Here is a 23513-nt window from a genome sequence, read left to right on the forward strand (position 1 = left end):
AGACTATCACATGTTTTATGATTAATTAATTTAAGGGTCTTTTGTGATATATTTTAGGAAGAAAATGTTATAACTATTGGTATTATATTGACCAGGTTAATGAAATGTATAAAATAAAGATTTATATTGTTGAGTGGAGGAAGGACGGACTTGGTCGGACATAAATATAATAATAAAAGATGAAATTATCATATGAATTTGTCAATATATATAAAAATTGAGGCCATTTGAGTATATGGCAGAATTTGGATTTAAATATTGCATATTGCGATGCTAGAAAATAAAGTCAACCAAACTATGCTAAACCTTGCATTATACTTTGCAACTACAAGCCAGGTGCAAGGGGAGCCACTCAAAACAAATATATATACATATATACATATAATATTGAGATTTTTAGAGGAAAAAAAGAAAGGTTAGTTAAGATAAATGAAAAGACAGTCCACAAACGCATTGTAAAAATGCGACCTTACATTATTGTTAATTTATATAAAAAAATGAGTTTAAATGTAAAAATGTTAATATAAAAAAATGTAAATTTAAATACTAAAAAAGATGTGAATTCAAGTGCTAAAAATTAAAACTGCACACGTGAAATTAGAAAAGAAAATGTTATGAGTTTTGCCTTTTTTATGTTGCTAACTTCATTTATGAAATAAAAATAATAAAAAATTTACAACTTCAAAAAAGGAAAAATCTAATCGGATCCATTATCGCCTCTAAAATAGGGTCCATTTGAATCATTATCATTGGTCAAGCTTTTAAATTGGAGGTCATTATTGTAATATCACTTTTTTGTCATAAAGTTCTTTTCTGCCCCTCCCATCAGTCCTGTCCGAAAACCTCAATTTCCCGTGATTTTTTCCGTTCCTCTTTTCTCTTCATCCAAACAGAAAACTAAAATCCCATTTCGATAGAGCTGAAGAGGGAACCATCTTAATCTCTTTACCCTTTTTTTTTTTAATCTTATTTTGTTTTTGTTTGCTAGGCATTCTCTAATTTCTCTGTCTCTTTCCGTTTTTCGCCCAGTATTATTTATTTATTTATTTTTCTCTTTTGAATCGAAATTGTTTTTAGGGTTTATATGATCGTAGATCGTTTTAGGGGGCTTTAATTTTCTTTATTCTTCTTTCCTCTCTCTTTATCTCGTTTTCTCGCGCTTTTTTTTTCGGATCTCTTCAATTATTTCATCAATTGTAAGTTGAAAAAACCTTCGTCTTTTTTTTTTTTCAATTCCTTCATTTCTGTAACCTTTATTTCTTAATCCAGAGAATCGTAATTTTAAAGGCATTATATTCTGAATAGATCTTTTTTTTTGGGTACATATTTATTTGCATTGTTTTCTTTTAAATGCAAATCTTTACTTCCATTGCTTGAATCTGTAAATGATGTATAAAAGAAATGTTTACAATCTGAAGTCTTTCATGTTGGAACCTTAGATAATTGTGGATTAGGTTTAGGGCTTTTTGTAGATATGATCAAGCAAATATTTGGAAAGCTACCTCGAAAACCATCCAAATCATCCCACAATGACTCAAATGGTGATGGAGGAGTCCATGATAATTCCTCTTTGAATTCTGCTCTAGGTCCCAATTCTTTGAACAATTCAAAACCCGGTTCGGCTTCTTCCAAGCCCTCCAATTCATCACGTTCCAACAATGGGCCTCTTAATTCACATTCTTCCACTTCAAATAAATCGAATCACGGGAAGAAAACAGCCTCTCTTGCAAGCCAAGCTGGTCCTATATCAGCTTCAGGGGTTTATGAGGCTTTGCCCAGTTTCCGGGATGTCCCTAGCTCAGAAAAGCAGAATCTTTTCCTTAAGAAGCTGAGTCTGTGTTATGTGGTTTTCGATTTTAGTGATCCCTCTAAGAACCTTAGGGAAAAGGAGATAAAAAGGCAGACGTTGTTGGAGCTTGTTGATTATATATCGTCTGTTTCATCCAAGTTCAATGAGGTCGCAATGCAAGAGGTTACGAGAATGGTGGCTGCTAATCTATTTCGAACATTCCCATCTCCGAATCATGATAGCAAGATTTTAGAAATGTATGATATGGAAGATGAAGAACCGGCCATGGATCCTGCTTGGCCGCATCTTCAGATTGTCTATGAACTTCTACTTAGATTTGTGGTCTCACCAGAGACTGATGCTAAGCTTGCTAAGAGATACGTCGACCATCCATTTGTGTTGAAACTGTTGGATTTGTTTGATTCAGATGATCAAAGAGAAAGGGAGTATCTAAAGACGATTTTACATCGGATTTATGGGAAGTTCATGGTCCATCGGCCCTTCATTAGAAAAGCCATCAACAATATCTTCTACAGGTTTATTTTTGAGACAGAAAAGCACAATGGTATTGCTGAATTGCTTGAAATCTTGGGCAGCATAATAAATGGGTTTGCTTTGCCGTTGAAGGAAGAGCACAAGCTCTTCTTGGTCCGAGCGCTCATTCCTCTTCACAAGCCTAAGTGTGTGTCTATGTACCATCAGCAACTTTCTTATTGCATTACTCAGTTTGTTGAGAAAGACTTCAAGTTGGCTGATACCGTCATCAGAGGCCTTCTAAAGTATTGGCCTGTAACTAATAGTTCAAAGGAGGTAATGTTCCTTGGAGAGTTGGAAGAAGTTCTTGAAGCTACTCAGACAGCAGAATTCCAACGCTGCATGGTTCCTCTTTTCCGACAGATTGGCCGATGCCTCAACAGCTTGCATTTTCAGGTGTTTATAGCTTTTCCTTGTTATTCCTTCCACTCACTTTGTTACAAATGTCTTACCTCCTTCTATGACTGATTTATTCCATGCTTCATCACCATCGCATCCCCCCCCCCCAAAAAAAAAAAAAAATTTCTTGAGATATTTGATTGCTATTTTTCTTCCCCAAATATCGCTGTTGTGGAGAATTTTCCCACGCCTTAGTGAGATAATGCTCCCCTCCAACAGGAGTTACTACACTTGGTGCTTTATAGTTTATTGTTATAATATAATTTGCCCACTGTTTTATTCTGATGGCATATTGACGTTGGGTCAACAGAGAAATCTATCAATTTGACTTTTGGGTTTTATTTGTTGCTGGCATTGATTTGAATTTTACTTGAGGGTCGGGCCAGTATAAGGCTCAAGCCAGAACCTTTAAACTTATCATGGCCTGATCTTGATATGTTTTATATTAAGGGGTTATGTCACTTAAAGCCACGTTCTTGCCACTTAATGTAATGCACCCTTACAATTACCTTTTCTTTTTAGGATAAATTTGCCCCATTCTAGAATATACTTCTGCCCTCAATCTTGACATTTTCATGTCGTTCATCTCACAGATTTCTTTTTTCTCCTTAATCACCTAATTACTCCTTTATATGATCTAATTAAGATTGGTCTCCTAAGTCGTTCTGAAAGCCACACCTCCACCATTTTCAATCCTCAATTGTCATTTTGCATATGTAGAAGCAGTCCAATTTCAATATGGTGTTAGATGCTTTGTATGTGTTTTGCACCTGCTTTTATTTCCTCTTTACGTTTGTACTTAAATACATTTATGTTAATTGTTGAGCAAGATATGCTTGTTTAATCATGAATGATCAAGCCTCATTTTTTTATTCTCTTGCTTTCCATTGAGAGAGCCAATGTTTCATCTAGGATCACGCAATTCGCTTTGCTAAGGCAAAGAAGCTTGAAGTATTAAGCCATGTGACCATCTCTTGGGCATTGTTTCATGCTGGATTGGATATTGTTATGATTTATGGACACATAGATGCTTGTGTCCTGTTCTTTGTGGGAAAATGATCGTTTGATCAATTGGAATATTTATCCAAATTGATTTTCTCTCATTCAGCATACTTGTTTTAGACTTTGGTCATGATTTTCTATCTTGGCCTGGTACACTCACTTGTAGAAAACTGGCACCATTCATTTATAGCATATATGGAAACCCATTCAGTTTAGTTGGGCAGTTTGGTTGGAATATAGGATGTCAAGAGTTTGATGGTTTGAGCATTATGGTCCGTATTATAAAACACGTGTTAGGAATTGAGCAGTTATGGAAGATAGGTCATGCACAAAATACCTTTTGTTTAAAGTTGGTATCTGTTTACCTGAAAACCTTTGCACTTGAAACAATCCCTGTCGGTTAATCTCCACCTTCTATAAGTATTGTTGAACTTGAGCTCCTTTATAAGTGTAAATGTTACTAGAATTTGGTTTGGTCAAAAGTTGTCTGGAGTTCTAGAGGAAGCTACAAAAAGTTTCAAGCATTAATGATATAATTTAGGATCTTTTGGCGAGGTAAGGGTGTAGGTTTATCTAAGTTGATTTTAGTTTCAGAGTCAAGGAAAGCATTGAACTGGACTGGGTTGTGTTTGGGAAAATTTACAGATATAATAAGGAAATGGAATTATTGGTAAAGTACATTAGCCTATAACTAAAAGGAAACACAAGGTAGTTGCCAGGCATTCATGCCTCACTATGCGACTAACTGATAATTTTTTCATAAATAGTCTGCTAGCAACCGATTTTATATTTTTTCCTACTTTCTTTCTGCTCAATGCTTACACCCAGCTGCATCTTCTCCGAGAAATATAAATTTAAATGGCTTCTGATTTGACAGCCGTGAAAGCACTTTGCAATTGTCACGGATGAGGGAACTCTTGCTGAAAATGAATGTTCTATGCTGGCAAATTTGGGTCTATATTTTTATCTATATTTCATTGCTGCAAAACCTAGAAATAGATAACTGATTATATTTGAGTATCCCTACTGGAGAGGTTAGCAAGGAACTTTTGAGTAATTGCGCACACTCACTGTGTAAAGTAGTTCTGTTTATGTGGGGTTTAAAGTGAAAACTAAAGGAGAGAGTTATCTGTTCTGCTGGAATTTCATTTTTTAGTAATTATAGTTGCCTGGTATCTGTTTTGATTTGAGTAGAGTTTTGTACTTTCAATTTTTTGATTCTGTGAGATTCATGGACAATATTAATTTGTTATAACATGTTATCTTGGCAGGTAGCAGAACGTGCATTGTTTTTGTGGAACAATGATCACATAAGAAACCTCATCACCCAGAACCGCACAGTAATACTTCCAATAATCTTCCCAGCGTTGGAGAGAAACACACGTGGTCATTGGAATCCAGCTGTTCAGAGCCTTACATTGAATGTCCGGAAGATATTCTCAGATGCTGATCAAGCGATCTTTGATGAATGTTTGGCCAGATACCAAGAAGATGAAGCAAAGCAAAAAGAGCTGCAGGAGAAGCGGGAACTAACCTGGAAGCGGTTGGAAGATGTGGCTGCATCTAAAGTTGTAAGCAATGAGGCTGTAATGGTTTCAAAATCCATCTCTTCCATTGCCATTGACAGGGGCACAGCTCCAAAGGCAACGGCAAGTCGATGAGAGATGCAGTGAATGCAGTTTGTAAGCAACCAGTCAAATCCATCACTGTTAAATGATCTTCCAGCTCAGGGTGTAACTGAAATGGTGAAGCACCACGGGAATTGGTTGATGTCGCTTCGGTTTTTAACATCCAAGTCTCTGACCTCCTGAATGGCAAGTGGTGGGATTCTCTGATTATGACGCATGTTTCTTTTTTTAATTTGGTTCTTCTGTCTGCATATTTTTATCTCCCTCATTTCCCCCATTCTCTCCCTCTATCCCCCCTCTGCCTTCCTCTTCCATGATGGAGGTGCAAGTTTATGTATTATGACATAAGGGATTTCGTTTATAAAAACATTTCTTTGGATTTACTATTTATTATTGTTATTTTTTTTCCTGTAATGATGCAAGGATATATATATATATTTTCCCTCTATTTGCTCAGTGTATAGACTTGACAATCCATATGTCATGTTATATATATATTTCATCACATTCCTTTATATAAATATGGGCATCTTAAGTCTTTTTTGGTAGATTATGGCATGTTCTTGTAACTGTTCTTATAATGTGTTTGTGCATTGTCCTATATTTGTTTCTGATATGATTGGGTGAACTATTCTGATTTCTATAGGAGGGAGTAGATCTTATAATATTAAAAGCGAAATGAAGACAACAAAAAAGAAAAGAAAAGTAGAGCATGATGACACACAAAAACATGAATGGTGGAATGAAAAAGAGATACTGAACCTAAGCAAGCATGCAAATTGAAGGTATTACTGATCATCCCCGTAAACTCGGAAACTATAGCGCTCTTGGTATGGACCATTGAAGTAAAGATCAGCTTCGAACCACTTGGGATAACGAACAAGGTCCCCTGCAACAAATTGCATAAACCGGTCACTGCCTTCAGGGACTACCCTTACTTCCCCTTCCTCTATGTAGACCAGCTGATCAACTTGCCAGTCCCATGCCAATTTACACTTCCCTGTCTTCCATACTGACCATCTTGAAACCCCAAGCTCTGTCAGTCGCTCTTTTGGCACTTTCCTTTCAACCCTCACACTGTAAAGTTCCTCTAATGGTTTCTCCGCTCGCATTGCTTTTACTCCACTGCCTGAAGTTGCCCCAACACCATTGTTGGACCTGTTGGGTCTCTTGAAAGAGAGGTAGCCAAGACTTGCTGTAGATATCATGCTTGCCATCTTCTTTAATTTCCTACATGCAAATTTGAAGCAAATTCAACAGTTAAGACACAGAATTACATCAAAGGCAGCATTTCCTAAATATCAGAGCAAATTTCAATTTCTTAAGTCTATCTTCAAATACATTTCTGGGTTCCTATTGTTATAACCCAAAAAAAACAGTTAAAAGGCCTTTTGCCTCCCCACTTTCCCAGATTTTCTTAGCCACCAAACAGAGGAATAGATTGAAAAGAAAAGAAAAGAAAAGAAAAGAAACCCAAAAACAGAACAACAAAATCAAAAGAGAACCTAAAAGAAGGGGAAAAGAAATCTAGATTATTTTACCTGTTGAAGTATTTATGTAGGGAAACTTGTACAACCCAAGACAAAGATGAAGATGAAGATTAAACGACAGAGTGGAAACCGGTTTCTAAAACCCCTTTTTGGGCTTCAGCTGAGGTTTATCTGATAAATCCACGAAAACATAAACTTATATCTAACCTCACCTGGTGGTGACCCTTTATTTGTCACCCGCCGGTCTTTACTTCCTTTACTTACAACTGGTTCTCTCGGTCATTTCTTTGTTTCCTTTAGGTTTTTTGGGCCTTCAAAACCAGATTAAAAGACAACTATGATACAGACGTGTCTATTTCTCTTACACAAATGAGTTAAATCTTTTTTTTCTTTTTTTTTTGTTTAACACACATATATGAGTTATATCAACCTTTCCATTTTGAAATACTTGATAAATAAATAAATAAATAGAAGAGTCTCAGAAAGTTATTCTACATGCTTTCTGGAACCACGATGATGGTCTCGCTGAGACCCTTTAATGGGGTCTTTCCGTATCCATCAAAACATTCATTGGTTCATAGAAACAGGCAGACAGCTCTAAGGGGTACCATTTACATGAGTGCTCAAACACAAGCAGTTCCTTCCAGAACCCAGGTCAGTTTACCTTTCTATTTCATTTTCTGGTTGTTCCCCAAGAACATGACACTCTCTCATTAAAGGAAGTTCGGGATATATGTATTTTATGAGAGCTATGGTTGTTTTATGTTTTTGTATAGCCAATTGTTTGTTACTGTCTTGAACCGACGCTTTACTTGAATGATTTAGCTGTTTGTATAAACAAAATTGATACGTTGGTTCAAAGGAATAATGTGTAGTTAAATAATGATGTTGTAGTGCTTCTTTTGTAACATAAATATTGGTGTAATATCAACATACTGTAGTTTGTTTGATAGAGTGCTGGATAGTTTATGTACTTGTACCTGATTCGAAGCAATTTTACTCAAAACTCTAGCCCCTATAGGGTCAAGTGGAAATCTGACTGGTTCGGGTCATTTTGCCAACTCTATAGGGAGTGCCAAGGAGTACTATTATATTCTTTGCATGCGAGTTGTTTCTGAATCATTACATTTCAATCGTGCAGAGGATAATGGAGAGCATTTCAGTTAGTGGTGAGGTTGGTGGTGCTGGTGGTGCATACTCCTATAATGCCTTGAAGAGGTTGGACGGAATTTGGTCAAGCATTTGCTCTACTCAGACTGGTATGTCACATTTTATTCAGGCGAGTTTAAAGTGTTAAGTTGTGCTTTAAAATTATTGAATACTAGCCTTCACTTGTCTTTGCAGTTCAGCAAGCACCTCAGCAGGTAGTTTCAAGCTTTCCTGGTGTGTCTAGCCATTCTGTTCTTGCTGAAAAACAATTAGATAAATGTGATGTGGTTGTTTGCGGGGGTACGTTGGGAATCTTCATTGCTACTGCCTTGATCGCCAAAGGTCTTAAAGTCTGTATTGTGGAAAGAAATATATTAAAAGGGGTAAGGTTTTCGATGGAGTTTATAGTAGGGGTCTTCATAGCAAGAATAATTTGCTTCAAAATACTTTTCTTGAAAGAGATGTTAAAAACATTTTGATTTTAGAGGGAACAAGAATGGAATATCTCAAGGAAAGAGTTGATGGAACTTGTAGAAGCTGGCATTTTGGATGAAGATGACATTGAAGAAGTTACTGCCGTGTCATTCAATCCTGTAAGTTTCCTGAACATCATGAATCGATTAGTGTTTCTCAAGTTAGTTTGGTGTATGTGATTTCTACTTACCATTTGACACATTGAAAAGTTAGGTAGAAATTAGTCCACATGAGCAACTGTAAACAACTAAATATCAGGCGCTTAAAAGAACAGTTTTTGTTTTGACTGTGAAAGAATGTAAGAGTGCGGTTGCTCTGCCATCATTCTTTCTAAAACGCTTAGAACATTGTGGTATGATTTGCCGCAATACCAATTTTCACACATATGGAGCATATCACCTAGTTTAGTCATTAAAATGATAGCAAACCCTGGAAAGGCAAATATCTAGTGATGTTCCCCCTAGATTTTCTACAATCACCAAGCTGGATTGCATTGAACTTTTCATAGTAGCTTACTACAATTATGACTGAATGATACTCGTTTAAGAGAATTGAGAGGAATGGTGTACTCAGGTTTGCATTTTATAAATTAAAGTTTCATTTAAGGGAAAGTGAACCTTACGCTTTGCTCAAACATGATCTCAAAAAACTTACCATTAGCAAGCACTTTCTTTATTTTGCAATCATTGTTCCATTCTTGAAACTATCGTTCAACCCCCCCCCCAACCCCATCTGTTCTTTTTCCTCCCTTTTAATCTCACTTACCGCTCTTTAGTACCATTGTTATTATACTTATGCTTTTCTTTCTTTTCATTAATTGCTCAGAACAGATGCGGATTTGAGAATAAGGGTGAGATCTGGGTAGAAGACATTCTTAACCTGGGTGTCTCGTGAGTAATTCTCCTTTTCCAATCTGCATTATAGATAAATAATCAGAAAGTATATCAGTTTTCCTGGTCCTTATTTATGTACATAATATTTGCACCATGTTGTAAATGATCATTGTGACATTAAATAAAAGAAAGTTACAAATGCAAATTCTGCTAACATCTTCTCCCTGGACCAAAGTTGCTTTTAACATGAAAAGAAATGACTACCTATTAACTGTGCTGCTGCTAGCAAGCTAAAAAAGAAATGCTTCAAATGTGCTGGTCATGTTATTTATTGTTTCGTTTTTGCATTGAATAAATTTTTTTCTAGAAATTAAAGCTTGTACCTTGAGCCACCGGTTATTTTCCTTATTGAACTGAAAGTTCCGTTCTTCATTTATGTTACTTTTTATAACATCAGAAAATGGTTTCCATTGTTCTTATAAGCTATAATTTAGCGAATAGAAACAGCTCTTGAAGATTGGAAATGTGGAACGTTATGTAGGTTGAATATTAAAACCTTCTAGGTGCAACAAAAGATTTGAGGAAATCTTTTATGAAAAGATTAATAGCAGAGGCAGAAGTTTGTGCAAACATCAGTTTTTGTTTAAAAACTTTCATCCATATTTGAATAATTAGGAGTCTCATTTGTTGTAGACTTGTGATAATAATTAAAGTAACTCCTGTTTTTTTTTCTTTTAAACAGAGGCCACTGTAGTTGGTCACTGTAGTTATTCTTTGGATCTAGGTCATTAAATGATGAAGGTTGATTATGAAATTTTAGAAGCTTATTATCTTCTTTCTTCTTTTTTTTTTTTTTCGAAAAAAGCTTGAGATTAATGTTATTAACAAATATTTTGCTCATTGTATTTTCAGAACTTAATAACGATGAGCTTCAATTGATATTTTGCTCCATTATTCCAGGCCTGTAAAGCTTATAGAAATTGTGAAGAAACGTTTTGTTTCCTTTGGTGGAGTTATCTTTGAGGGTTGCAGTGTGTCCAGCATAAGCATTTATGACGACACAGCTGTGAGTATAATGATATTTACAAAGTTGTATAGTTGTTGTTGCATCTTATTGAGACTTTAAACTGTCATCTAGCAATGAAGTTGAACTGATAGATTAATTCTGCTATCTTTCTTAAATTTGATGGATAAGAGTCAAAACACTCCAGTTAGAAGACAGGGTACCATGATGGTACAAGGCATTTCCATGTTTCCTTTTGGCAGGGACTCTGCCATATGGATACCTGATAAAACGTTGTTCTCTTATGTTTCTTTGATAATAAACAACTAAAATAATTACTATGTAATGTTGCTCAAAACTTGAAAGAAGTTCAATAAATTGCAAACTTGGATTATATTTCTTTGATAATAAACAACTAAGATGATTACATGTTGCCACCTATTCTTTATAGATCTTGCAACTTGCTGAAGAAAACATTCTTTCATCTCGTCTCATCATTGACGCCATGGGAAATTTTTCTCCTGTCGTGAAACAGGTTAGGTTCCCTACTTCCCTTTCTTATATATAATTCATGTATATCTCACATAGTTACTGAATATGCTCCTACTATTTGGAACTGGAGGACTAATAGACATAATAACTACATTTGTAATGATACATTCATTTATTAATTTGTATGCATGTGCCTGCATTTATGGTTGAACATTTGAGATTCAAAAACGTGTGCATATGAACTTGTCCTACAAAACTTTTGGATTGTTGACTTACCAGTGAATGAGAGAAAATCAAGTTTCTTTAGAATATGCTCAGGCTGGCTTAAGCCGTATATCGGTGGTCTGTTTTCTGATCTATAGATTAGAGGTGGGAGGAAACCAGACGGCGTTTGTCTTGTTGTTGGGTCCTGTGCTCGCGGATTTAAGGAGAACTCTACAAGTGATGTCATATATAGTAGCTCATCAGTGAAGAAAGTTGGCAATGCGGAAGTGCAATACTTTTGGGAGGTAAATTGGTTCTTTGCAGTAGCATTAACATTAAATGCAAATAGTAAGTGTTTGATAATTTTATATATTTCATATTTTGTAGGCATTTCCAGCTGGGTCTGGTCCGTTAGACCGCACTACTTATATGTTTACATATGTCAATCCTCAACCGACATCCCCAAAACTGGAAGAACTATTGGAAGACTATTGGGATTTGATGCCGAAATATCAGGTTCATTTGCTGATCAGTAAATTCTATTACATTGTTGCTTCGGTTTTATGTTGCTGCATCTTGATGATGTTGGATCATTTGTTTTTTTCTTGCTGTCATGTGCTTTATCTCCTACCTTGCAACATTATAATAAGGCATGCTTAATTTTTTATGTTGATGACAGCATGTTCTTCTCCGTGCCTCTGTGTGTCATGTAATGTCTACCATATTGACATATGATTTACCCTCATCATGATCGACTCAGCCAATTTCCCAATGGCTAAGTTGTCAACTTGCTAAAGTGTCACATCTGACACTACTGGTTGATGTATAATTCGAGAATAGTTATTCTTGGACAAATGCTGATGAGTGTGCTTAAACGAGGCAGGGTGTAAGTTTAACTTCTAGAAATACTTTTTATGAAAAGCATTGACTACCCTTGAATTAAATGAAAGAGAAAAAACCTTTAAATTTCTCCCCGCAGCAAATGCATGTGATGACTTAGTCAATCTATGTTGCTCCGACTCTTCATTTCTTCCATATCCAAAACATATCCAAACATAAGTATGTGGATATATTCCTCCAATGACAATCCTAATACATTTGAAAAAAAATGGACATACCTGTGTCAGACACATACTAGGGTCACATCCGAGTCTAAGAAACAAAGTAAGTCAACATCAATGATAAAAGAAAAACAAGAGAGAAGTGCATGCTCTTCTCTAGTTTCCATAAAAGTTGGCTCTTGATTCAAATAGTTTATCCTTCACTGTTACCGGTTTTCTATTTCAGTTCACCTATAAAAAATGCTTTATGGGGTCTCCTTGCACCATTCTAGATTGCTGTATGATTCTGTTAATATTCTTGCTTTAGAAATGATAGTGTGTTTGCAAAAGGCTTGATATGGATCAACAATTTACAACTTCTATTTTTGTAGGGAGTTTCTATGGATAGTCTGGAGATACTGAGAGTTATATATGGCATTTTCCCAACTTATCGTGATAGGTAATGATTTTGATTAATCGTCAATTCTACTTGAATGGGGTTACAAATGTTTTTATCCTATGTAGTTCAGAGTAATATCAGTCATATGTTCACAGTGAAGACTGAGCATCAAACTTGAGGATTGTTATAGAGTATTGACTTGATAATAGATTTTGTCTTCCTATTCTCTTAATAAATTTTAGCAGTTTTATTTTCCAACTTAATCTTTACATCCAATCAATATACTGTTTTCTTGGTTTTCACTTGACATGAATATGCTCTGAGTGTTTTATGTCCTTCCAATTCTTAATGGGGGAGGATCGACTTGACAGTCCATTGCCAGCAGCATTTAATCGTGTTTTACAGGTTATTTTTTCTATTAACTTTGAAATCTTCCAATAGATTATTCATCTGAAATAGAATACATGTGTCATGAATTTATGTTTTGCAGTTTGGTGATGCTAGTGGCATACAATCACCTGTCTCTTTTGGTGGTTTCGGGAGCTTGACTAGGCACCTCGGAAGATTATCAAATGGTACTTTCCTGTTATTGTATTTTTGCTAGCCTGTAATATTTGCTGGTTTCCTTGGATTTAAGCAAAATCATTTCAGGAAAAGCTATATAATTTTAAGATGTGTGTAACTGTAAACCATATCACAATGCATAAGCTCCTTCCATTCATGGATAGTTTGCGGCGCACCTTGCACTTGACTTCAATTAGTTTCATTTTTCTTCTTTTTTCTTCCATTGTCCTCCGGACTGCACCAGGACTGGGAAACATGTATTTTTAGTTATTTCAAGAAGGAAGATTTACATGGTAATCGGAACCTTGGGGAAAGAATAAGCTGATTTATTCTCCTCAACATGGTGCTATATATTTGAATTTGTAGACGTGAGACAGCTTTAAAATGTCTTACCTTTTTCAAGAGCAGGGATTTACGAAGCAATTGATGGGGATTTTCTCGATTCATACAGTTTGTCCCTGCTGAATCCTTACATGGTCAGTAACCTTTTCTTTTTGGCTATAGGTTAAGTGGCTTTCCCTTATGGTTTTCGGAATCTAAATCTGTTTGCTGCAGCCTAACTTGAGTGCTTCATGGTTATTTCAAAGAGCAATGTCTGCAAAGAAACAGTCTAATGTTCCACCGGATTTTATTAACGAGCTTCTTGACATAAACTTCAAGAGTATGGAGGTAAGAAGATTATTTTCTGTGCTAAGGCCGAGAATTATCCACCCTGCTTCATGTACATATTTGTTTTGTCATTTCCTAATGAACTTTTCTTCCTCTTTTCTAGAGGCTTGGAGACCCTGTGCTAAGACCGTTTCTTCAGGTTAGCTCCTACTTTTTCCTTCAAATATGCACCGCTTGGGTCAAGAAAGCAATGCCATTGATTTGTTATTGCCGGCTATGCTGTGACATAGGATGTCATACAGTTTGGACCTCTTGCCAAGACATTAGGCCTCGTGATGCTAACTAAGCCTCAAATTCTTCCATCGATATTCAAGCAGGTAATTAATAACGGAAGAGGGACTCCTTAGGCCCTTTCTTCAACTTAGTGAGGACACACCTTTTCAACTGTGTAAAATTGATGGTTTCAATGAATTGAGTTCATCCAGCTTTGATAGAACTCAATTTTTAGCCAGATACAATGTTTTCCTCTTTTAACGGCAATAGCATTTTCTAACATAGCCTTGTCATACATTTATTTAAGAAAACCACTGCCGGAAAAGGAATGCAACTAATAAATACTATTCTGTTGTACTTAACCGAGATCTGCGATGTTGTTCATCTACAGGTTGACATCCCTGTTCTCATCAATTGGTCTCGACATTTTTTCATGCTCGGATATTATACGTTTCTCTCGACCTACATGGATCCTGTTATAAGGTAATATTTCGGCCTTGTTTCTACAGAGTTATGTTAGATCCCAAAAAATTCAATCACTTAAAACAGATTTAAAGATATCTGCTTAGATATTTCAATCTGTTCTTTGCCTTGTTGCAAGGTCATGGTTAAATGGTTTGCCATCGAAGGTGAAGTATGAATGGAAGAGGCACCTTGAGGCTTGGAAATATGGATCTGGTTTAGATTACAGGCTATGAATTTCTAGTTGAATTGATGCTCTTTTTCAGCTTTCAAACTTAACTCGAAAGATCACCCAACCAGCAATTGAAATTCATTGAAAATTTTGTCCGTGCAACTATGTAGCTGATCTATTTCATCTTGAAATATCAACCACGAAATGAAAAACTCATTGAAAATTCTGCATGCTTGCACAGATTCTTGACATCTTAATTTATTTTGTGCATGGAAATGCTGTACAGAATTTTTAAATGGATTTAATAAATTCAGAGTTAGACCTTTTTTAATTAATAATAAGTTACAATGGTTGTTTTTTATTTATTTTTTAAATTGCTTTCATTTTTAATTAGTAATAATTGTATGGCTAAATTGGACTTGGAGAGGTCTATGCTATATTTTATTTTTTGGGAAGGAGAGCTGGCAACACATTTTTTTTCTCTGGAAATTTGCTTTTTATTTTCAATCCGCTACAAAATGAGGAACATATTTTATGTCGTGGTAAATTATAATGGTCAGATTGGATATCAATGTAATCTTTTATGTAATCTTTGAGTTCAAAAGTCCGATTAACATGATATTTAGAAAGGATATCAAGTTAGTGGAATGAGGCGTAAATTTGGTCAAAAAATTGGAACTCCGATTGAGTTGTTGAGGTATATATTTATTACCCGTGATGATTCAGTCTCTGAATGTTAAGTTAGTGGAGATGAGACGAAAAACTGATCAAAAAATTGAAATTATGATTGGGCTGTTTAGGTATAGATTTATTACTTGTGACGATTAAATCATATATTCAACAATTCATTTAGTGAATAATGATGATATACAGACAATGATTGCAGTTCATGAGTCTAATGGTATTGGAAGAATTGAGCAATATGTCGAGCTCGACAACATTGTAGAAGGACATGGGGGAGGGGGTGATTTCCAAGCTTGTCTATGACCCCTTTAGTGGATTCACAAATGGAAACACCAAACTCGACATACGGGTGGATTAATACCTTCATATTGTTGTTAGAAACTCCTTATATATCTCTTATGAATACAATTAGACGAAGATGTAATAAGGATATTTTGCATTGCAAATTCTAGAATCCAGATTCAGTGATGCTCCTAATCATACGATGTGTCGTCAACTTTTGCTAGTATACACCATTCCCAATAACATGAGGGGCTGTCCACTTCTGTTGGAATACATCATTCCTAACTAGAGCAAGAAGTCCCTGAGAATTTGACCGGATTATTGTTTGGAGAATTTATTAGTAATTTTAGCGATGTTAATTCGAAGATTGGGGAACCTGTAAATGCTAGTGATGTTGGATAGGATAATTTGGAATTAGAACCTCTAGCCTGTATGCTGGAAGTTAACTTTGACTGAATGAGAGGACTTGAGTTCCTGGAGTATCTACATATCACAGTTATACCACCTCGACCAGTACATATTTAGGGCAATTGGCTATTGGTACTCAGTTTCCAATGAAAGAGGTAATTGTATTAGCCATTCAAGAGTACAATGTTAAGATATTCGTAGATTACAGAGTGAATGTATCTACAACTGTAACATATATAGGAACATGTGTAAAATCCAATGATGAATGTATGTGGTGGGTATGAGTCACACCTGCACGATTCCAATGATATCCCAAGATCACTGTAAATTGAGCTTGGATATGATAGCAAGTCAAAGGATTTCAGTTTCGGTGTTAATTGCGAATATTCATTCCCGATACCAAGTATTGTATGCAAATGGAAGGCAAAGCAAAAGGCGCTAGCGAAGATGTTTAGAGATTGAGATGATGCATATAGAAAATTACCAAGGTTGTTGGCGACATTGCAATAACATGTATCAGGCACGAGTGCCATAGTTGAGCTGGAGACTCTACTTGTGTATGATAGCAACTAACTAGCTCGAGGCAAGAGAATTTTCGGTCGCGTTTTTTGGACATTCAGGTCTTGCATCAAAGGGTTTTCGTATTGTAAATCCATTATCTAAATTGATGGTGCGTGGCTATATGGGAAATACAATTAGATTCTTCTCTTGGCGCTATCACAAGATGGGATCAAAATTTTGTCCTATTAGCCCTTTCCATTATCAAGGGTAAAACAATTGAGGAATGAAGTTTTTCTAAAGAATTTATGACTATATGTTGCTAAGAAGGACAATGTGTGCCTCATATTTGATAGAGCCCTCGGTATAATTGTTGTTGTGGAACATAAAGAGAATGGATGGACTCTTCTGCATGCTTACCATGTTTTTTGCATCTGACGTATTGGAGCAAACTTTATGAAAGAGTTCAGGAACAATGATTGACATAAGAAAGTTGTTAATGTTGGTATGATTTATTTATTATGTTTTGAGGTACAGTTGAGATGTGGTTTAGATTCCAGTTAATAACACATTTCTTTATTTGTATAACAATATATAAACTTGTTAGACCTCGATCTCAGGAGAGGTACGCGACTTTATGCTCATATGAAGATAGAATCAGACCATGGTTGGCTCAAATGGAGGTTGAGCAATGGGCTCAATGTTTCGATGGAGGACGATACTATGGCCACATGACTACAAACATTGCCGAGGCTACTAACTCCATTTTGAAGCGGACACGCCATCTTCATATAAATGGTATAGTAAAAGAGACTTACTACAGGATGAGTACTCTTTTTGTCACAATGGGGAAGCAGTTTGAGGCAATGATTTATCATGGCGTAAAATATTTATCGATTTTATAGAAAAAACTTAATATGACAAACTCGATGTTGGTGCATGGATTTACTCGAATGGATCAAACTTTCATAGTTGTTAAAATGGTAAGTCCGCATGAGAGAGTTGTTACGAGAACATACCTCGTATATTTGAATCAAAGATGGTATGATTATAGGAGGTTTCAAGCTCTTCGATTCTCATGTGCACATGTAGTTGCAGCACGTGCTTGTTTTCGTATTGATCCAATGAGCTATGTCAACGAGATTTACAAGTTAGAGACAATCCTTAAAATATACTAACAGGAGTTAGATGGGCTACAAAACGTTGCATACTGGAAAACTATTCCAAATAATATGGAACTGTTACCAAACTTGTTGCTATGTAGAAATCCAAAGGGACATCAGAAATCATCTGATATCCATACTGAAATGGATATTAAAGAGGAACAACAATGTAAGCATTATGGGTTTTGTAGAAACAAAGGTCATAATCGAAATGGTTGTCTCAATATTCAAGGCACTCTGAAGAGGAACTTTGTTGGCTTTTTCACACATGAAGAAAAACAGAACAAAGTCATCCGGATGAAATATGAAGCTCTTGTTGAAGCTAGAGCAACAAAGCAATAATTCCGGATAAAGTATGAAATAAGTTTGAGATTCAAAGAAATGAGAGTTGCAAGGAAAGCAACCAAACAAACAGAAGCAAAAGGGATGAGAAATTGAGAGAACAAGAATTGGCTATTCTCATTACATTAATTCATCAAATGTATGATGTACATATATAAAGCTACAACAATATTTTTAACTTGTAGAAATGAACAAACATTAAATACATCCTAATGATAACCTAGGACCTGTCTTAAACTGGAAAGTACTTGACCAACTTTATCCAGTCAAAAGTTTTCTATCAAATCAAATACAGGTCGCTTGTTATAAAAACGTACTTTATCCAGACAACATACGTACATTTGTAGCTGCTGTATTCATCCGGGTAACATACATATTGTTGTTTGTTGCCACCTTTAACACTCCTCCTTGGCTACAAATAGCAGACTCCAATTTGCTTATTCAAATACTCAAACCTGGTGGCAGCTAATCGCTTGGTCAAAACGTCTGCCAATTGAGCTTCTGAGCAGCAATGGACCAAGTTGATCTCCTTTGACAACTCTGCCTCCCTCACAAAATGGTATTTGATCTTGAAATGCTTTGTTTTGCCATGAAACATAGGGTTCTTGGCAATTGCAACAGCTGACTGATTGTCAACTTTGATCTCTGTTGCTTCTAATTGTTCAACATTCAAGTCATTCAACAACTTTCTAAGCCAAATACCTTGATTAATGGCTGCAACAGCTGCAATATACTCTACTTCAGCTGTTGATTGAGCAACATTTTGTTGCTTCTTTGAGCTCCAACAGAAAACTCCTGATTCTAAAGTGAAGAAGTATCCCGATGTACTCTTCATGTCATCAACTAAGCCAACCCAATCACTGTCTGAATAACCAACCAGCTTCATTTCTTCAGCTCTCTCAAACTTCACACTATAGCTTAAGGTGCCTTTGACATACCTTAGGACTCTTTTAGCAGCTTTAAAATGTGCAACATTGCAGCAGTGCATGAATCTCGATAGAAGGCTAACATCATACTAGATGTCTAGCCTCGTTGTTGTCAAGTAAAGTAGGCAGCCAACCAAACTCCTATACTTCTTTTCATCTACTCGATCATGCTCACTGGTGCTTGAGAGTTTCTCTCCTAGTGCAATAGGAGTGCTAACGGGCTTGCACCTTGATATGCTGAATTTGCTTAGAACTTTCTATGCAAATGCTTGCTGGCTTATGAAAATGCCATGCTCATTCTGATTAACTTCCATACTAAGGAAGTAGGTCATCAAACCTAAATCAATCATCTTGAACACATCTTGCATCTGCTTTTTGAAATATTCAATCAGCTTACCCCTGCAACTAGTAACCAATAATTCATCCATATAAAGTGAGACTATCAACAAGGTTTTTCTCCAGCCATCTTCAAATAAAGTGTAGGTCACTTATGCTTTTCTCGAATCCAAGCTTTGACAGGTATGCATCAATCCTATCAGACCAGGCCCTTGGTGCCTGTTTTAGGCCATACAAAGCTTTCTTGAGCTTGTAAACCTTGTGTTCTTTACCAGCAACCTTAAATCCTTCAGGCTGTTCTATAAAGATTTCTTCCCTGAGAAATCCATTCAAAAATTCTGACTTTACATCCAATTGATGCACCTTTCACTGTTTCTAAGCAGCTAAGGTAAACAACAGCTTTATAGTATCTAGCCTTGCAACAGGTGCAAAGGTTTCAAAGCAATCAACTCCTTGCTGCTGACTATACCCCTTTACAACTAGTCTAGCCTTGTGCTTGTTCAGAGACCCATCTGCATTGTTCTTGGTTCTGAACACCCATTTCACACCTATAATCTTCCTGTTTACTGGCTTATCAACCAACTCCTATGTGTCATTTTTATGGATCATTTCCATTTCAACTTTCATGGCTCTTTTCCAACATTCTTCTTTAGCAGCCTCTTCAAAATTTGAAGGTTCAACTATTGTAACATTACATCTTTGGTATATGTTTGCAATAGTCATTGTCCTTCTCACAGGTGCTTCATTGAAATTATCATCAACTAGCCTTTCTTCAGTTAGCTCCAAACTGCTGTCCAGCTGACCTTCATCAGTCAACCTTGCATCAATATCATTCCAGCTCCATACTCTACCTTCATTAAACTTCACATCCCTACTCACCAATATTTTCTTTGTCGAGGGATTATACACCCTGTAGCCCTTATTGGTGCCGCTGTAACCAACATATATTCTTGGAACTGCCCTTCTTTCGAGCTTGGTTCTCCTTTCAACCGGAATAAGGGCATAGCAAACACAGCCAAACACCTTTAAGTGTAAAATAGAAGGCTTGATTCCATGCCAGGCTTCAAAAGGAGTCTTTTCCTTCACAGCACTGGTTGGAAACTTGTTGAGCAGGTACACTAAGGTATTGACAGCTTCAGCCCAAAACTTGCTTGTTAGCTTGCTCTCAAATAGCAAACATCTAGCCATATCAAGTACCGTTCGATTCTTCCTCTCACATACTCTATTTTGCTGAGGAGTATAGACTGTTGTTAGCTAATGGTGAATCCCTTCTTAGTCGCACAGCTTCTGAAACCTTTTAGACATGTACTCAGTGCCATTGTCAGTTCTCAAAGCCTTAATCTTGCAACAAGACTGATTTTCAGCTAATGCCTTAAATTTGCTGAAGGCTTCAAATACTTCAAACTTCCGCTTCAAGAAATAGACCCAGCAAAACCTAGTCAGATCATCAATAAATAGCACAAAATACTTACTGTCATTCAAGGAAGAGGTCTTCATTGGTCCACAGACATCAGAATGGACTAGCTCAAGTCTTTCTCGAGCCCTCCATGCCACAGCAACTGGAAAAGGTAACTTGGTTTTTTTACCAAGCTGGCAAACCTCACAGACAGTGTCTTTGACTTTAACTTTCAACATGTCTTCAACCAAGTTCAACTTATACAACTAATCAAGTGACTTGTAATTCACATGTCCTAATCTCCTATGCCATAGACCAGCATCATCAACAAGGCTGGTGTAAGCCTTCTTCTCAAGTTGATTAACATCAAGCATAAAATACCTGTCTGTTATTGCTACTGTGACCAACTCCTGACCATAAGAGTCTTCAACAATGCATGAGCCATTCTTAAAGCAAGTGAGTAACCTTTTTCTACAAGCTGACCAACACTAAGTAGATTCTGATCTATGTCAGGCACAAAAAGTACACCAGAAATCACTTTGTTAGCTGACTTTGTGTTGATCACCACATTGCCCCTACTTTTTGGCTTCAATCAAGTTTCCATTACCAATCTTGATCTTTGAGGCAAAACTTCTGTCGAGCTCCTTAAACAACCTTTCATCAGCTGCCATATAGTGTGTGCAGCCACTATCTACTAGCCAGTCATCACTGACCTTGCTCGAGGTTGCAAAACAGGAGGCTGTAAAAACATGCTCCTATTGATTTTGAAGATCCTCAACAGCCTTAGCTTGCATTTTCTGCTGAGTTTGTGCCTTCCCTTTGTTTTTACACACCCTCTCAACATGTCCCAGCTGTTTACAGCTCATGCACTAAACATCTGGTCTGTGCCAACAGTTCTTCTCCAAATGTGAAGTCTTCTTGCAGTGAATGCATGGTGGAAACCTCTTCTTCCCTGCATCTCTTCTTGATTTCTCCCTTCTATCGACCCAAGGTTTTTTCCCTTTTTGAACAGAATCTGAGCCTTCCTTGGCCTTTGCTTGAAAAGCTCATTCAGGATGCTCTTTCTGCTTATTGGCCATCCTTTGCTCAAGTGGATATAGGGATTTTATCAACTCAGACAATGAGATGGCTGATAAATCCCTCGAGTCCTCCAATGAAGAAATCTTTGACTCAAACTTCTCTGGAAGAGTTGTAATGACCTTTTCAACAACTCTGCTCTCACTGAAATTATCGCCAATGAGCCTAATGTTGTTGACTATGGCCATTATTCTGTCAGAGTACTGCTTAATGGTCTCTGACTCTCTCATCTTTAGATTCTCAAAATCCCTTCTAAGGTTGATCAGTTGTTGCTGTCTTGTTTTGTCTGACCCCATAAACTCCTCCTTTAGCTTCTCCCATGCTTGCTTTGGTGAGTCACAAGCCATTACCCTTGTGAAGATCACATCAGATACCCCATTTTGCAAGCAGGCCATTACTTTATGCTTCTTGGCACACTCTTCACTGTGTTGCTTCATTTGTGCAATGGTTGGATTGGCCCTCAATGGAGGTGGTTCAGCATCATTTTCTACAACACTCCACAAGTCGTGTGCTTGGAGATATGTCTTCATTTTTACTACCCAGATGTGGTAGTTTTCTCCAGCAAATGAAAGTGGTGGTGGTGGTGTAAAACTCATCCTTGCAACAAACAAACAGACCAACAAAAAGAAAAAGCTTATGCTTCTTTTCTCTCAAACACAAGTTACTCACAAACAACACACAACCAAGGTCCTCAAAGACTTAGGCTCTTGATACCATTTGTTGGGTTTTTCACACAAGAAGAAAAATAGAACAAAATCATCCGGATGAAATATGAAGCTCTTGTTGAAGCTAGAGCAACAAAGCAATAATTCCGGATAAAGTATGAAATAGGTTTGAGATTCAAAGAAATGAGAGTTACAAGGAAAGCAACCAAAAAAACAGAAGCAAAAGGGATGAGAAATTGAGAGAACAAGAATTGGCTATTCTCATTACATTAATTCATCAAATGTATGATGTACATATATAGAGCTACAACAATATTTTTGACTTGTAGAAGTGAACAAACATTAAATACATCCTAATGATAACCTAGGACCTGTCTAAAACTGGAAAATACTTGACCAACTTTATCCAGTCAAAAAGTTTTCTGTCAAATCATATACAGGTTGCTTGTTATAAAAACGTACTTCATTCGAACAACATACGTACATTTGTAGCTGCTGTATTTCATCCGGGTAACATACATACTGCTGTTTGTTGCCACCTTTAACAAACTTAGACGATTTAAATGTCTTTTCTTAATGAATGAAGGATTGAGATTGTAACTTGATATATTCTAATGCTTGCAATTCAACTCATTAATCACATTAATATAGAGAAATATTAACAATGAGAAAAAAAGATTAAGCAATATTATCAATGAGGAAAAAATATATTAATAACATTAATCTAAGAAAATTGGGTAAGTTGTTTTATAAGAATAACTCTCTTTTCCCCTTTGACTTTTTTTTAAAGCTCTTATCGAACATGGGAAATTTTGAATTTTTTTATACCCACTCAAATGGATAGAAGATTTTTTTATATATAAAAAAAATAAAAGAAGAGCCGTTGTCCATTTATATACACAAAATTTATAAGGATTAAATTGCATAATATTTAAAAATAATAATTAATTCATATTGTATGCTTTAATAAATTTTTTTTAGTGAATTATAATAAGAGGACAAAGCCCAAATAATAAATGTAAGTAATGCGATTCAAACTCAGGCCACACCTAAAACGATGAACACTTTAAATCATCATGTCATCACATAGGATTATTCAATAATTTCATTACTTCTACATGTTAGTATACTTGTTTTTTTTTTTTTTTGCTTCTTTCATGCATGGGCTTCTTTATTTCTTTGCTCTGCTTCATGTAAATAAAACATTGCATTTTTCTGC

General features: G+C 36.2%; 4 protein-coding genes across 7 annotated transcripts; 2 read left to right on the top strand and 2 right to left on the bottom strand.

The window, feature by feature from the left end:
* The first annotated feature begins 782 nt into the window (after window positions 1-782).
* Window positions 783-5873, top strand: LOC108451762 (serine/threonine protein phosphatase 2A 59 kDa regulatory subunit B' gamma isoform-like). Its single transcript, XM_017749417.2, has 2 exons — window positions 783-2719; window positions 4996-5873. The coding sequence occupies exons 1-2, from the start codon at window positions 1475-1477 to the stop codon at window positions 5383-5385; spliced, it is 1635 nt and encodes a 544-aa protein (XP_017604906.1). The 5' UTR covers window positions 783-1474; the 3' UTR covers window positions 5386-5873.
* A 116-nt stretch (window positions 5874-5989) lies between these two features.
* LOC108451766 (uncharacterized) lies at window positions 5990-7095 on the bottom strand. 2 transcript variants are annotated; one of them, XM_017749441.2, is made up of 2 exons: window positions 6894-7095; window positions 5990-6572 (listed from the first exon to the last, which is right to left on the bottom strand). In XM_017749441.2, exon 2 carries the CDS (start codon window positions 6567-6569, stop codon window positions 6141-6143), a length of 429 nt encoding a protein of 142 aa, XP_017604930.1. In that variant the 5' UTR covers window positions 6570-6572; window positions 6894-7095; the 3' UTR covers window positions 5990-6140. The 2 variants fall into 2 exon arrangements, with proteins under 2 accessions (XP_017604930.1, XP_017604920.1); XM_017749431.2 differs by having other exon boundaries at window positions 5990-6582; window positions 6894-7062.
* Window positions 7096-7143: 48 nt separating this feature from the next.
* Window positions 7144-14858, top strand: LOC108467696 (uncharacterized). 3 transcript variants are annotated; one of them, XM_053030446.1, is made up of 18 exons: window positions 7147-7496; window positions 7912-8101; window positions 8187-8374; window positions 8477-8584; window positions 9291-9355; window positions 10259-10364; window positions 10753-10836; window positions 11156-11302; window positions 11385-11513; window positions 12430-12497; window positions 12809-12842; window positions 12928-13012; window positions 13410-13477; window positions 13557-13670; window positions 13774-13809; window positions 13901-13987; window positions 14275-14366; window positions 14485-14858. In XM_053030446.1, exons 1-18 carry the CDS (start codon window positions 7338-7340, stop codon window positions 14579-14581), a joined length of 1857 nt encoding a protein of 618 aa, XP_052886406.1. In that variant the 5' UTR covers window positions 7147-7337; the 3' UTR covers window positions 14582-14858. The 3 variants fall into 3 exon arrangements, 2 of the variants coding, with proteins under 2 accessions (XP_052886406.1, XP_017623920.1); XM_017768431.2 differs by having other exon boundaries at window positions 7151-7496; window positions 7984-8101; XR_008285521.1 differs by lacking the exons at window positions 14275-14366; window positions 14485-14858 and having other exon boundaries at window positions 7144-7496; window positions 13589-13670.
* Window positions 14859-21598: 6740 nt separating this feature from the next.
* On the bottom strand, window positions 21599-22225 carry LOC108474055 (uncharacterized). Its single transcript, XM_017775944.1, has one exon. The coding sequence runs from the start codon at window positions 22223-22225 to the stop codon at window positions 21599-21601; it is 627 nt and encodes a 208-aa protein (XP_017631433.1).
* Window positions 22226-23513: the final 1288 nt, after the last annotated feature.

Source organism: Gossypium arboreum, chromosome 7, assembly GCF_025698485.1.
Source record: "Gossypium arboreum isolate Shixiya-1 chromosome 7, ASM2569848v2, whole genome shotgun sequence".
Classification (NCBI taxonomy): Eukaryota; Viridiplantae; Streptophyta; class Magnoliopsida; order Malvales; family Malvaceae; genus Gossypium; species Gossypium arboreum.